Source organism: Sciurus carolinensis, chromosome 11 (genome assembly GCF_902686445.1).
Source record: "Sciurus carolinensis chromosome 11, mSciCar1.2, whole genome shotgun sequence".
Lineage (NCBI taxonomy): Eukaryota > Metazoa > Chordata > Mammalia > Rodentia > Sciuridae > Sciurus > Sciurus carolinensis.
Window position 1 is genome coordinate 19,180,533 of NC_062223.1, and position 15,294 is coordinate 19,195,826.

Here is a 15,294-nt window from a genome sequence, read left to right on the forward strand (position 1 = left end):
GTCTGCAGAAGTAAAGGGAAAGCAGTTACAGCTTTCAGGAATTATTTTATAAGGTTGTCATTTTATGGCAAGACCAATTCCTTGGATGAGATTTTCTTAAATTATGTGTTAAATTTGCTCATTTGTTAAAAATTTGCAACCATTTGGAGAGAGAAGGTCCTGTAGATTATAAGGTGCTTCAGCATCACGGAACATTTTCAGGATTTACTTCTTTGCCGTCTAATGAAGTTATCAGAGTCCTTAACTTGGAACATTGGAAGCCAGGATTCATATCGTGTCTTTTGTACTGAGTGTGGGAGAGCCTGGAGGACCAAGTAACCAAGCATCCTTCACGAACTCTTGATTTGAGACTTCTGGCTTTTATTTTTTTATTTTTATTTTCTTGTCCTTTCTCTAAAAATATATGATTCCAGGTCCTATCCTTTCCCATTCTCTGTAGTCTATTTTTCTATTACTTGAATTACATAAAAACTTATCTTGCATATTCAACTATTTAAGGCTGTTAACTGTTTTCTTTTCATTTTCCATTTTATTAACTCAGAAAAAATATGGAGAGATATAGACCTAAAACCTAAATTTTATATGACTGGCTTCCTTTTTCAGTCTTTTAAAAAATTATAACAGTGAAAATTTAATCATTTTGTAACACCTTGACATTACGATTTACTATATACTTCTTCCTACCTTTACCTTCTCATTATTCTTGTTTTCCTGTTCCAGAAACTTGTTTAATTCCTTACATTCTTACCATTGTACTACTTTTATCATCTTTTTATTAATACAATTAAAATATTGCTTTTATAATTTGAAAATATATCTGCTCTTAATTTTAGTTAATCCCTCTAATTGGCCTTTTTACACAATTTGACAGCAATCTTTATAGTGATTATAATGAAAATTTTTATTCTAATTACTTACTCTGAAATTTACAATGAATATATTTTCCATGGAATATCATGGTATTTCCAATACTTAAATGTTTTCCTAGACTTGTTTATCTTAAAGATGATAACCTGCCCCAAATTAAACCAATTAGAGTCCCTTTACAGTTCCAATTGACAGTTGAGAAATGTAAAAGAATAAGACCTGTCATGAATTCTTACCTAAAATCTTGAAGTTAAGTTCATGAGAATCAAAGACTATATTTTGATCAACGTCTAAGCAGCAATGTGACATTTTCTCTCCCTCTAAAACATATGGAATAAAAAGGGGGGAAAGAGCAAACTTTTAAGCATTGAAATAAAGTGATAAGATACAAAAAAATCAGAAAAATAAAACCACAATGCACCCCAGCATTGCCGACTGTCTAAGTGTGTCTCTGACATCCACTGTCCCTCACCCACTAGGTTCTTTGTGTTGTTTTCTCATTTATTAACCACATATTTAGTGAATTTCTACTGTGTTCCAGACAACATTCAAGACTCAGATAATTATTTGCTCTTCACCTCATGAACTCGCCATTCCAATTACAGGGAACAGACAAAAAAATTGTCAAGTAAGTCAGGCCCCATGTCACAGGTTGGTACCCAGCAGATTAAGAGACTGAGGCAGAAGGATCATAAGTTCAAACTTGGACTCAGCAAATTAGCAAGAGTGTGAGCAACCTAGTGAGACCCTGTCTCAAAATAACAAGTGAAAACAGGGCTGGGGATGTGGCTCAGTGGTTAAGTGTCCCTGGGTTCAATCACTGGAAACCCTCCCCCAAGAAAAAAAGAAAGAAGAAAGGAAAAAAAGACCAAAAAGTCTATTATTGAAAGAAGATAATCATAGAGTATAAAAAGCATAATGAGAAAATGCATAATGCCCTGGGTTTGATCTCCAGTCGTGCAAAATAATAATTAAAAAAAAAATAACCTCAGACAACAATTTCATTTGAGATTAAGGAATGATCTTTCAAGGTAACCCTGAAATTGAAAAATAAGACCTAAAAAATCAGAAGTAATCAGCTGTCCTGTGAAACACAGGAAGAATACTTTCAGGAATCCAGGCCACAGTGAATATGTACAATGCGGTCGGTTTTGGGGTAGAAAATAACTTACAGAACTTAGTTTTTGGTGATGGTGAGCAGGAGGATGTCAATGGAAGAGAGTGTAACTGGATATTATAAGGAGAGGGGAATTAGTAGAAACTGGTAATAGATTTTAATAGTACATTTTAAGATTTTAAGTGAATTTTACACCCTGGAGAAATTTTAAGATAGATGAACAACGTGATTAGCTTTAAGTTTTAAGACTATTTCTCTTACTGTTATGAAGATAATGAATTGTAGTGATTTGAAAACAAATGATGGAGTAGAAGTGAAATTCAAAGAAACAAAGAGTTAAGCAGCAGTTATGGGATTTTCCAGATGCTGACTGAGCCAAGAAGGAGAAGCAGGACCTAGAGATTAATAATTGGAACAATTAGGGACAGAAACAAGGTACTCTTAGTGTAAATCTTACAAAGAATTATGTGGGAGATATATAAGCAAAAGACAGAGCTAGTCAGGAAGACATGTGTGAGATGATTTTGGCAATTGGGTCGATATTGATGATATTTTGAATATGAAACAATGGAGTAATCAAAGTGATGCTTCCAATACAGTATTTTGAGGTGTTCATAAAATAGTCACAGTCATTTGGGCATGTTCATATTTCTGTCTGGAGCACATTAGTGCAGTTAATTTCACAGGCATTTGAGAAACTTCAGTCTAAATCATGAAAGCATATTTTTTTACTTCTATTTCAAAGTTTTTATTGAAATAGTTACCGAAAATTTTAACATGTTCCTTATTTAATCTGCCTCTTTTTCAACTGAAGACAAATCCTTTCCCAAGTGCCACTGCTCAAATGGAAATCTTTTTTTGTTTGTTTAACTAAACAAAGTCATTTTTATGTAATTGTACTAAAATGTTAGCAGATTTATTTTCCTGACAGATACAAGGTTTATGTAAATATGTTACCTTATTGCATAGGTACTGTTTTGTTTCTATGTACATTTTCTTTATGTCATCAAAATTTACTATTAATTTTCTTTAAGAAATTTGTTGTGTGTAGTTACACTTTCAAAGAGGGGTTTAATTTTGACTTTGAGTAGCTATGCATCTACTTTTCTTAATGAGACATGATGCCAGCTTGAATTTGGAAACATGTATAAATGTCTCCTATCTGACACATTGTATTTCTGAAAAAAAGTTTAAAAATCACAAACAAATTAGGGTAAGTACTATATTTTTTTGATTTTAAGGAATTAACAGTATCTTCCAAAATCAAAGTGAAATGGGTTATTTTGAGTCATGGTTTGGATGTCTTTAAGGTTCTTAAAGAAAATAAGATGAATAGTTTCTACCCACCTCTAATGGAGAATCTGCTTCAGGTTTGAGTCTCTGAACTGCAGCAATGAGAATCCATGTGCCCTATATACCTTGGACCCTACCTCTGAGGCACAGGTGGCTCTGGGATCCACATATTTCCTGTTACATCCTCAGGGAAGATGCCAACTAGGATTGGTTCCTTAACAGAGCCCTCCTCCAGGAATTCTCCATAAACACTTCTGTATTCTATGTAGCAGTCTGAACCACAGACTGTCAAATCCATGACATCTCAGGGATACAGTGATTGAAGTGTGTCTGTCACATCTCATCTCCAGGTAGAAATTTATTATTTCACACATGGGATATATAAGAGCTAGGAACTAGTTGTCTATCCATCAAATCAGAACAATCTGTATCTATAAGGGACACGTTTATATGCCACCATCTCTGTTAGGTTTTTATCCCTTCTACTTCAACAATATAATTGGAATTGAAAATATTTCCTGGAAAGTTATAAAGTAGATATTAAAAGAAGGATACTCCCTCTAAAAAGCAGTCCTACTTTAATAAAATTATTCTTTTAGTCTCTCCTTTAGGCTTGCTGTTCGTGTGATAAAAGAAGAGTGGATAAATAAACAGAGTCAAACAGCATTTAAGAGCAAAGTGATCTGTTGAAAATGACTAAGAATGACATAATGTACAAATGATTCTTAAATATGTGCACTTCCTGCATATAATGTCTATAAAAAATATATGAAAGATGATATGCATTGGGGAAATTGTCTTCTTTGTGGATTAATCTTATTTGACTGTACACACACACACACACACACACACACACACACTACACAGGCTTGTCTCCTCTAGACTTTAATTTAAACTTATAAGTGGGGATATAGGGCATGATGAGCTTTTTGTAAATGCACATTGCACAATAATGCATACTCTGTGAGAAAATAAGGAACAGGCACATTCACAGTAAATGCTCAGGGGTGGTTATCTGATGGTGGTGATTGGGATTGGGTAAATAAATTAAAATACAAGGTTCATTAATTTTTGAGAGCTGCCATAACAAAATACCATACGATAAGTGAATTAAACAATGTAAATTTATTTTCATACAGTTAGGAGTCTCAAAGGTCAAGATCTGGGTGTCTGCAGGCTTGATTTCCTTTATTTTTTTGGTTCTAGGGAACGAATGCAGAGGTGCTTAACCACTGAGCCACATTCCCAGCACTTTTTAAATGTTTTATTTAGAGACAGGGTATCATTAAGTTGCTTACGGCCTTGTCAAGTTGCTGAGGCTGACTTTGAAAGATCCTCCTGCCTCAGCCTCCTGAGCTGCTGGGATTACCAGCAAGAACTACCATGCCCAGCAGGTTAGATTTCTTGTCTACACCCCTTTGTCCTGCAAATGTCTGCTTCCTCAGCTGTGTCCTGGCGTGGCTGCTCCTGGCCTATATTTGTGTCTGATGCACCTCCCCCTTTCTACCCTAATCTCCTTTTCTCATAAAGGAACCAGTTGTATTGGAATAGGGCCCAGTTTAAGGAAATCATTTTAACTCAATTGCCTCTAGAAAGACGATTTCCGAATACCATTTCTTCTCAGTACTAGGAGTAAGTGTTATCATATATGAATTTGGGGGCAAACAAAATTCTGCCTATAACTGGAGGAATTAAAAGTAAATTGAAATATCCAGCATGAGATGAAATGAGAAATGTAAATATTTAAAATTTGTTATCTAAGGCCCCCAAACAAAACAAAACAACAACAGCAGCAACAACAAATACAAATCCAGAAATAAAGGACTTGTGAAGGTGTCTTCTACAACTCTGTTCTGAAGAAGTATTACAGGTTATTAAAAGACAGGAATAAAAATCTTCACAAGGTTATTATTCAATGTGGTAAAACACTACAAACAAAATATATACTTTGAGATTTTATGTAGTAAATTGAGATATACATATATGTCAGGGACCAAGAAGAAGTTCTCATTCTGAGGACGTTCTGATCTTTACGATAAGCAGCAGCCCAGGGAACATTTTGCGGTTGCCTCCCCTGCACAAACACCCTGCAGCTGACTCAGGCACCCTGCAGCTGACGGCTGACGGATTCCCGGAGCGCGCCTCTCCCCACTCCCGGCTGATAGTTCTGCCTATGGCCCGCCCCCGCTTCTCTTCCGGGATTTCACCTTCCTGCTGGTGTGAACTTGCACCTTATCAGGAGCCCAAAAGAAAAACACAGCCAACTAGCCTGTGTCTCATCATACCCCTCATTCCCTCAGCATAAATACCTGTGAGAACAATAAAAATTTGCAGCTTGATCAGAATTCCTGTCTTGCTGTCCCTCCCTGTGTCTCTTGTCTCTTCATTCCTTCTCTCTTAGGTTTGCCGTCCTGAGTTGATGTCCAGCGGGCCGGGACACATATAGTGTGTATTCTTTTAAAAGCATCATAGTTTATTGAATGGTCAAACTTTATATGGAGTATAAAATACTTAAACTCATAGAATCAGAGAGTGGAATGGTGGTCTCAAGTGCTTATCAACAAATAACCACTTGGTGGTATCAGGAGAGATTTTGACCCTGGGTAAAAAGTTTCAGTCACGGAGAGTGAATAAGTTCTGGGGATCTAATGTCCAGCAGGGTGATGCTAGGTAATGTTACTTGACTGTATATTTGAAATTATGTTAGCAGCATAGACATTAATTGTTCTTGCTATGCCCACCAGAAAATTTACTAGTGAGCTGATAGAGATGTAAATGAGATAGACCAATGTAAACATCAAGTTTTACATTTCACATATATAATATTTTAATTTAATAGTTATAACTCAAAAACAGGATAAATGTCATATTTTGTTGATCTCTCTTAAAACAATAATAATTCACATACATGCATAGCATATGTAAATGTTATTTCTGTTCCTAATTCAGAGTATATGTTTCCAAATGGCCATTGTGGTACATTCCCCAGTTGCATATTCCAGACCAAAATTGCTTTATTTCTCTTCAGATCAGTTCACCTATTCCAGAGCATCATATAAAAGGAATAACAAGAAAAGTCTGTGTCTGGTTATTGCTATTGAAGCCCATCCATGCTGCTGAATGAATGCATGGGCTTTATTTCATTCTGTTGTGGAATAGTACGTCATTTACCAATGTGCCATAATTTTTCTTTTTATTTTTTGATAAACACTTAAAATATTTTCCTTTTGCATGATTTTTACTACAGTATCAGTAACATGAGTATATGTGCATTTATGTGTACACATTGTCATTCCCTGTAAGGAAAAATCCCCTAGGTGAAGTTAGCTGCACATTTAATTTTATTTAAACCTGTCTCCCTATTAGCCAACAAAATGTATAACTGTTCATTGCAAACAGCAATGTGAGATAACTTCTGGAACCAGAGATAGCAACTGATATTTATTTTATAAAAATAAACTGAACATATTAACATTAAGGTAACTCTGAATGTATTCTCATTGCAAATTTTCTATGTCTTGGATTCTAATATGTCTTGTAGTATTATATTCTTTTTCTTATATCATAATGATTATGAATAAATATTTACTATCTGTAATTAAGAAAAAAACCTCTTCAATATCAAAATCCTTAATGAGTAAAATGAATCCACTCAATGAATGTTAACATTCCAGATTGGTTCTTTGACATTTGCCAAAATTTCTTCTTATGGTCTTATATAGAAATGCTTTTGAAACTTTTTAAATATACCTTTATGGCCCATAGCTTTGATTCTGATTTGATAATTCTTAAATATAGCCTGGTCATCCTCCACACATTTAAGGTTGTATACAACAGATTTAGGTGCATGCTTACTGATCAAGAAGTAACACAGAGAACAACAAAACTTTATATTTTATTTCATTTCTTGGTGCCAGGGATTGAACTGAGAGGCACTTAAGCACTGACCACACCCCCAGTTCATTTTATTTTATTTTGAGACAGGGTTTCACTAAGTTGCTGAGGCTGGCATTGAAATGCAGTCTTAGCATGTAGTTCTGAATGCTACTCATGAGTAGAATACAATATTCATTCAAGCAACATTAAGAAAGTGACAGGGAGTTTTAAATTTAATAATCAGCTCAATTTTGGTTACTTAGCTGTAAAAGTGACATTTTTATCTGTGATTAAAGATTGTTAAAGTACAGCAATTCATTATGTGAACTATGCTCAGCCAAAGAAACAGCAACAAAGGCCAAAGAACAAAAATGATGCACTTCATTTCTCTTTTCCAAATGCTTTTGCTCATTTCAAATTTACTTAACTTTTAAAAATATGTATCTGTCTGGTCTCCTGTAAAAATTCCTTTCATATTGACCAACAACACTCATGGGCGAAGTTATCAAATTACACGTATGTTTTAGATCACCCTCACAACTCAATGAACCTCAGTTTCTTTCTCCATTTGATGCTCCTTATATCCTAGACCTTTTAATTTCCCAGGGAAACCTTAAAGTTTGCAACTCACATAAATTTTTCTTTGAGTAACTTAACCTTAGCCATCTCTTTATTTACCTACAATTTTAAAAACTGCACTGCTTTAAGGAAACAGCATAGATTCCCCATGAACCTCCTTAAGGCAGCCTTCACATCCTTGTTCCTCAGGCTGTAGATCATGGGGTTCAGCATGGGGATGACCAGGGTGTAAAACACGGATGCCATTTTATCAGTATCCAGGGAATGACTGGATCGAGGCTGCAAATACATGAACAGCAGAGTCCCATAGAAAACTGTGACTGCCGTCATGTGCGAAGCACAGGTGGAGAAGGCTTTTTTCCTTCCCTCTGATGAACGCATCCTTAGAATAGACAAAACAATGTTGAAATAAGATATGAGAACTATAGTCATAGAGAAGAACAAGTTTGTAGCTGATGATATAAACACTACAGTTTCTGGAAAATAAGTATCAGAGCAGGACAGTGCCAACAGAGGGACATTATCACAGTAAAAATGATTGATGACATTGGAAGCACAGTAAGACACAGAGAACACACAAGATGAAACCACAACAGCTGTGGAAAAGCTATACAGGTAGGTGAGGGACACCAGCAGAAGGCAGATCCTGCGAGATACCACCACCATGTAGAGCAGGGGGTTGCAAATGGCCACATAGCGGTCATAGGCCATCACCGCCAGCATGAAGATCTCAGCTACAATGAAAACCAGGAATCCTCCCAGCTGGGTGGCACATTCATAGTAGGAGGTGGTTCTCTTACATACTAAGAAGTTGACCAGCATCTTAGGGGCAATGACAGTAGAGTTGCCAAGATTGATGACAGCCAGATGTCGGAGGAAAAAGTACATGGGGGTCTGAAGCCGGGAGTCAACACTGGTGAGGGTGATGATGCCCAGGTTCCCTGTCACAGTCAGGCCATAGATGACCAGGAAAACACAGAAAAGAGGAATCTGAAGTTCTGGAAGATTGGAGACACCTATGAGATGATACATTTTCAATACTGATCAAAAGAGAGAAATGTCCACATAGTCAAAAGAGGCAACAAAATTATTTCTTAACTAGATGGTCGGATAACACAAAAGATGTGAAAACAACTGGAACAAAAATTTTAAATATAGGCAATTGCTTCTTTTCAGATTAAACAAAGAATAACAATCTATAAAACCCAATGGTCAGTTACCAAGTTAGGTCAACAAGTGGTGTAAAAGCACAAACTCGAGCATACCTGTGTACTCTCCAAATGCACCCTGAATGTCGTGTTCATGAGTGACAAGAAAATGAGATAACTGGGGAAAAAATAACAGCTGGTAGGAATCCATGTACTGCTGAGTTCTAGTTAACAGACTCATATGAGGAAATAGAGACATCGTAGGATGCCAACAGTTGTAATAGTTATTATTTTAGTCTATTCGTTAAACTTCAAATCATCACGTACCATATAAATGACCAGTATTGAAGACAACTGCAAAATAAAACAGGGAAAATTATGAGGGATGAGACAGAAGAGACTATTTACATGCAAAAGAAGACAGACTGAGACAGGAATTGAAGGTTTTATTCTGAAGGTGATAAAAAACACAAGAGCCCTCGCCATTTCCTTCCCTGACTCCCCCATTCCCTGCTCTGACTCAGCATTTCCACTTCCCCTTCTACTTATATTTGTACTATATCCATCTAGCATATCTACTCTTCTACAAGTTGACTAATTATGAGTAAGTTTCACTTTTCCCTCTCAAAGAAGGAAAATATCTTCTTTGCTTTCTTCACTAACCTAAGTGTACCAATGAAAAGAAACTGACAAAGAATACAATGTGTAAATACATGTTAAACCCGATTTTTGCTTGTTATTTCTTCTAGGTGTATACAGAGCAAAGATGCATGCCCATAACCCAATTTATAGGCATCATATTTTACAAAAACTTAAAGAAAAAATATTGCACAAGTTATTCCATGTCCTCCGCAGGGCGTATTTTACGTCTTTGTTTCTCAAACTGTAGATCAAGGGATTTAACATGGGGATGACCAGAGTGTAAAATATGGAAGCCACTTTATCAGTATCAAAGGAGTGACTGGACTTGGGCTGTACGTACATAAATATCAAAGTCCCGTAGAACACTATGACTACAGTCAGGTGGGATCCACAGGTAGAGAAAGCCTTGCGCCTGCCCTCAGCTGACTTCATCCTGAGAATGGCTATGAGGATAAGCAGGTAGGACACCAGGACAAACAGAAGAGAGGAAATCAAATCAAAAGCTGCAAAGGTCATAATTATTAGTTCAATATCATGAGTATCTGAACATAGCAGAGAAATCAAGGGGACACAGTCACAGTAGAAATGACTGATAACATTGTAGCCACAGAAGGATAAGGTAAAAATCTTTATGGTAACTAGAAGAGACACAAATGTGCAGTAGAGATATGGGATTGCCACTAATACATGACATACCCTCTGTGACATGATGACAGTGTAGAGGAGAGGGTTACAGATGGCCACATAGCGGTCATAGGACATGGCGGACAGAATGAAGAGTTCACTAACAATAAACAGAAGAAAGAAAGCCATCTGTGCAGCACAAAAGTGAAAGGAGATTGTATTTTGGTCTACAACAAAATTTACTAACATCTTGGGACCCACAGCAGTAGAATAACCAAGATCTGTAACAGCCAAGTGTCTCAGGAAAAAGTACATGGGTGTTTGCAGGCTGTGGTCTACCTTGGTGAGGATGATCATGCCCAAGTTGCCCAGCACTGTGACCAGGTAGATGATGAGGAACAGCCCAAACAGTGGAGCCTGCAGCCCAGGGCGCGATGTGATACCCATCAGAATGAACTCATGCACCACTGTCAGATTGCTTTCCTCCATCCAGATTCATTGGAAAATCTATTCTGCATAGAGACATTATCACAGTCAAAAGCTCTCATGTTTTATGGCTGAGAGATTATTTTTTAGTATAAAGTAAGTACGAACAAAGTACACACAGACTTTATGACTTAACGATACCTGGAAATAAACCTGTTTCTCCCAAAAATATGGATATATAGAATTAGAGATAGAAACAGGGATAAGTCAATTTTTCACTCACCAAACAATATTTTTCACTGTCTAGATACATTTTCTTTGTCACAATCAGTAGATAGGCTGCTCTTAGCGTCTAGTAATTATAGGTCACGTAGCTTCATAATGTCATTTAGCTTCATAATGTATCAAACATGCATTTCTAATTAAGTTCAGTACAATCTGTCAATAGTACTAAGGTCGAGAAACCCTTACAAGATAGATAAATTGGTAGGTGGTAAATAAATTGTTTGATGTACAGATTAAAGCTATGAATTTATAAAGCCAAAATTCGTAAGCTAAAACTCTGGGTATCAATACATGGATGATTACTCTAGTACTCCTAACAGTTCCGAATATAATTGTAACCACCTTGTCATATTTACAAATTGCATTGAAATATAAATGTATAACTTATAAATTAGATTATATTATCACAGGCATATAAACATTTTTTCTAACTACAATTCAAAAATACGTAAGACTACCTACTTCAAAAATAGTTCTTCGAAAACTCTTTCCTCTAGAGCTGGTGAACTACAACCCCAATACACTGGATAAATATTGAATATCATTTGTATGAATATAAACACTGGAGTTGATCATAGTAATAATTGTTTGTATGCAAGTGGAAAAATACAAGAGGTATATGTATGAATATATATTCTACACTATATCCTAATGTATAGTAGATTTGAAGGATTTCTTTAGAATATTAGTTATCTAGAATTCTTCTCATGTCAAAAACCAACATGGCCTTTCCAAGTTTTGTTGAAAAGGATGAGTGAAGATCTAATGCTTTAGAAAATTGACTCTGAATGTCATGTACATAATGTTGCTTTTTTTTGTTTTACAAATTATGACAGTGCCTTAACGCATGTATGCATGCGTAGAGTATGTGTAAATGCTTCTGGATTCCTGGATGAGGTCAGCTAGGATGTAATTCATATAACTTCTCCCAGTCATTTACCCACCCTCTCACCCATTCCCTGGTGAAATGGGCAAACCATGTTCTTTTTTGGTTTCTTTTCTTATATTTTTCATAACTATTTTAATGACATTTTAATATAAATTATTTTGATGTACATTTACTTGAAATATTAATCTCCCTCAAAAGAAAATTTAATTGTAATTGAGGAATAAAAACATGTCTGTAAAAGTAAATGCATTTTATCATGCAAAGTCCTAGGGCAGTAGAAGGAAGTCTGAGTCAACTAGGAGAAAGAGGTCACTACCATTGGTTTTATATTGAGGAACTTCATAAAAATTCCTTAAAAGTATTTATTGAATATTTAAAGAAAGACTTGTATACCACTATGTTATACAATACTAATGGGACAAAATCAAATACACCATAGTTTAGATACTATTAAGATGTGATTTGAAATACTTTTATACATTAAGCCTAAAAAAGCTTCTTTAAATTTTGTTATACTATATAATGGAGATCAACATGTATATGATTAAATAGATATATATTGAAATATTCTACATATTGAAAAAAAATATATATATATTATGAGTTGGAATGCATATTAATGGAAGAGAGTTACTGATTTTATAATCAGTTATAATGCATATGAAAAGAGAAAAAAGATTTTACAATGAAAATTTTAGTGAACTATCTGTGAGCTACAAGCAAAATAAAAGATATATTTTTACATTAATTATCAAGGTGATTACCATAATTTGCATTTAACTCATTTAAAACATTGCTCAAAAATTGTACTCTCTTGTTTCCCCACACTGTCCCAATGGGTACGTTTTTCCTACATTACTGATATGGAATTACATTTAAAAAAGATGGTGCCATTAGAAAATATCTTGAGTTAAATGTAATAGGAAACAATATGAATTTTGCATTTAGACTATTTTCTTTGTTTTGTTTTACAGTTACAAACAACAAAAATCACCCTTGTTGTTAATATCTTGTTAGTTCAGAAAAGATAAATGAGCTTCCACTCAGCAGCTTTGGAGTTTATGGCAAGAATCAGATAGTGTTTTCAATTTTTACTCTTGATGTTGAGTAGCAACTGCAGTGTTTGAAAATTATATCCTCTTTGAAAAAATTATACCTTCCTTTTTTCAGATTTCAATGGTATGCAAAGTACAATCTGGATACTCTATTTTACCATAAATCTGGCTTCTTCATACTCTCCTAATTTTCAATTAATGATTTTCACCTCCAAATATGAGATAGCAATTCCTTTTTTTCACATCAGTAAATGAGGAATTATATCTATATGTGTATAGATATAATTACTGAGTATCAAATTATTTATATAGCACAAGAACCTAGAGATATTAACTTCATGTGGAAAGACATAAACATGCAACTACCATCAGTTACTTCATTATGCCTTTTAAAATATTCTTATCTTCTGGCGTCTTACTCACTCTTAGCTTTGACCTCAATTGAAGATTAAGTTACTTAAATGAAATGAATATTTCATAAAGAGTCCCATGATGACTATTTTGAAGATGAATACCTAGGAAAACCTGTAGCTGGGCATGGTGGCACACACCCGTAATTCCAGCTGTTGGGAAGCTGAGACAGGAGGATCCCAATTTTGAGACCAGACTCAACAACTCAGTGAGGCCCTAAGCAACTTAGCAAGACTGTCACAAAACAGAAAACAAAAAGGACTGGGGATGTAGCTCAGTGGTAAAGCACCCCTCAGTGAAATCTCCAATTGAAAAAAAAATGTAAAATATTATTAAAACTGAATGAAGTCAAAAGGAGAGGAGTCCTATTTCTGTTTGGACATTATAGAAAGGTAGAAAGAATAGCACTAAGTCAGAATGGTCCCATTTTTTTTTCTGTGGAACTTTGAAAATGCCACTGATATATTGTGACTATCTGTAACATAGACCTACACACGAAGCACTTTTTCTTCTTACCTGTAATGAAGCCTCTGTCCTGACTCCCCCATGTGTTTCTTATATGGTATAGTGAGAACAATTTATACATTTTTTTAACCTTTTAAGGGTCCCCCTAAGGAGATGCCAACCATTTTGTTAATTATCCCTAAAGAATTTGAGAACATAACAAAATGTCTAGAGGCTGTGCTGTAGTCAAGGATGGTTTGTATTCACTAGTGTATTAGTATTCCAGAGAGACAGTCAGTAGCCTGTGCATAGAAAGGGATGCACTAGGAGGAACTGGCTCACAAAACTAAGTCCTTTTAAAATTTCGTCACCGGATAGTTGTATCGGAAGTCATATTTCCTAACAATACAAATATTGAAATATTTCCACTCGTAATTGCTTGAGTTGTCTTGCTGACTTTATAATGAATATATGTGGATTTATGTAATCATGAAAGATCTTAATTATAAATCATTCTATTGCTTTTGGTCAAGGAAAACAGAAACAGGAGGAACTTATATGCAATAGTGGAATGAAGACTTAAATGGATGCATCTCTCTATAAAAACTACAAAATCCCTGTAAAGTATTTTAAAAATCAATTTTATAGGACTCTCGAATCATTTAAACCTTAGCAACAATCTAGAGCATTTATATATTCAGAAAAAACTGCTGAACCGTGTTAAAATGTATTTGGGGATTGTAACATAAACTATTACCATTCACCCTCTACAATATACAAAGTCTCAAAAAACAGAAACTTGATAACAGCAGCTTTGAAACTCAGAAAAAGTGCAACGATTTGCACTCCTTAAGAAGTCCTCTCCCAATGCAAATCAAAGCTACTCTAAGATTCCATCTCACCCCAATTAGAATGGCGATTATCAAGAATGCAAGCAACAATAGGTGTTGAAGGGGATGTGGGAAAAAAGGTAAACTCATACATTGGTGGTGGGGCTGCAAATTAGTGCAGCCACCCTGGAAAGCAGTGTGGAGATTCCTTAGAAAACTTGGAACCGAACCACCATTTGACCCAGCTATCTCACTCCTTGGCCTATACCCAAAGGACTTAAAATCTGCATACTACAGAGATACAGCCACAACAATGTTCATAGCTGCACAATTCACAATAGGCAGATTGTGGAACCATCCTAGATGACCCTGAATTGATGAATGGATAAAGAAACTGTGGTATATATATATATATACAGTGGAATATTACTTAGCCATAAAGAATAATAAAATTATGTCAATTGCAGGTAAATGGATGAAATTGGAGAAATATTATGCTAAGTGAGATAAGCCAATCTCAAAAAACCAAAGGACAAATGATCTCACTGATAAGCGGGTGATGACACATATAGGGGGTGGGAAGGGAGCAAGAATGGAGGAAGGAGGGACTTTATAGAGGAATAAGAGGGGTGGGAGGGGTGGGGGTAGAAAAAAATAACAGAATGAATCAAAAACTATTACCCTAGGTAAATGTATTATTACATAAATGGTATGCCTCCACTTCACGTACAAACAGAGAAACAAGATGTATCCCATTTGTTTACAATAAAAATAAATTAAAAAAAAAAGAAGTCCTCTCCTACTCCTC

The 15,294-nt window shown here is 35.3% G+C and overlaps 2 protein-coding genes across 2 annotated transcripts; both read right to left on the minus strand.

Moving 5' to 3' along the window:
* Positions 1-7,831: 7,831 nt before the first annotated feature.
* LOC124959109 (olfactory receptor 8J1-like) lies at positions 7,832-8,764 on the minus strand. Its single transcript, XM_047517749.1, has one exon. The coding sequence runs from the start codon at positions 8,762-8,764 to the stop codon at positions 7,832-7,834; it is 933 nt and encodes a 310-aa protein (XP_047373705.1).
* Positions 8,765-9,675: 911 nt separating this feature from the next.
* LOC124958872 (olfactory receptor 8K3-like) lies at positions 9,676-10,635 on the minus strand. Its single transcript, XM_047517412.1, has one exon. The coding sequence runs from the start codon at positions 10,633-10,635 to the stop codon at positions 9,676-9,678; it is 960 nt and encodes a 319-aa protein (XP_047373368.1).
* Positions 10,636-15,294: the final 4,659 nt, after the last annotated feature.

What these genes read in the sequence shown, in the direction of transcription:
- LOC124959109 (XM_047517749.1), bottom strand. Translation starts at nt 8,764, where the DNA reads ATGTATCATCTCATAGGTGTCTCCAATCTTCCAGAACTTCAGATTCCT.
- LOC124958872 (XM_047517412.1), bottom strand. Translation starts at nt 10,635, where the DNA reads ATGGAGGAAAGCAATCTGACAGTGGTGCATGAGTTCATTCTGATGGGT.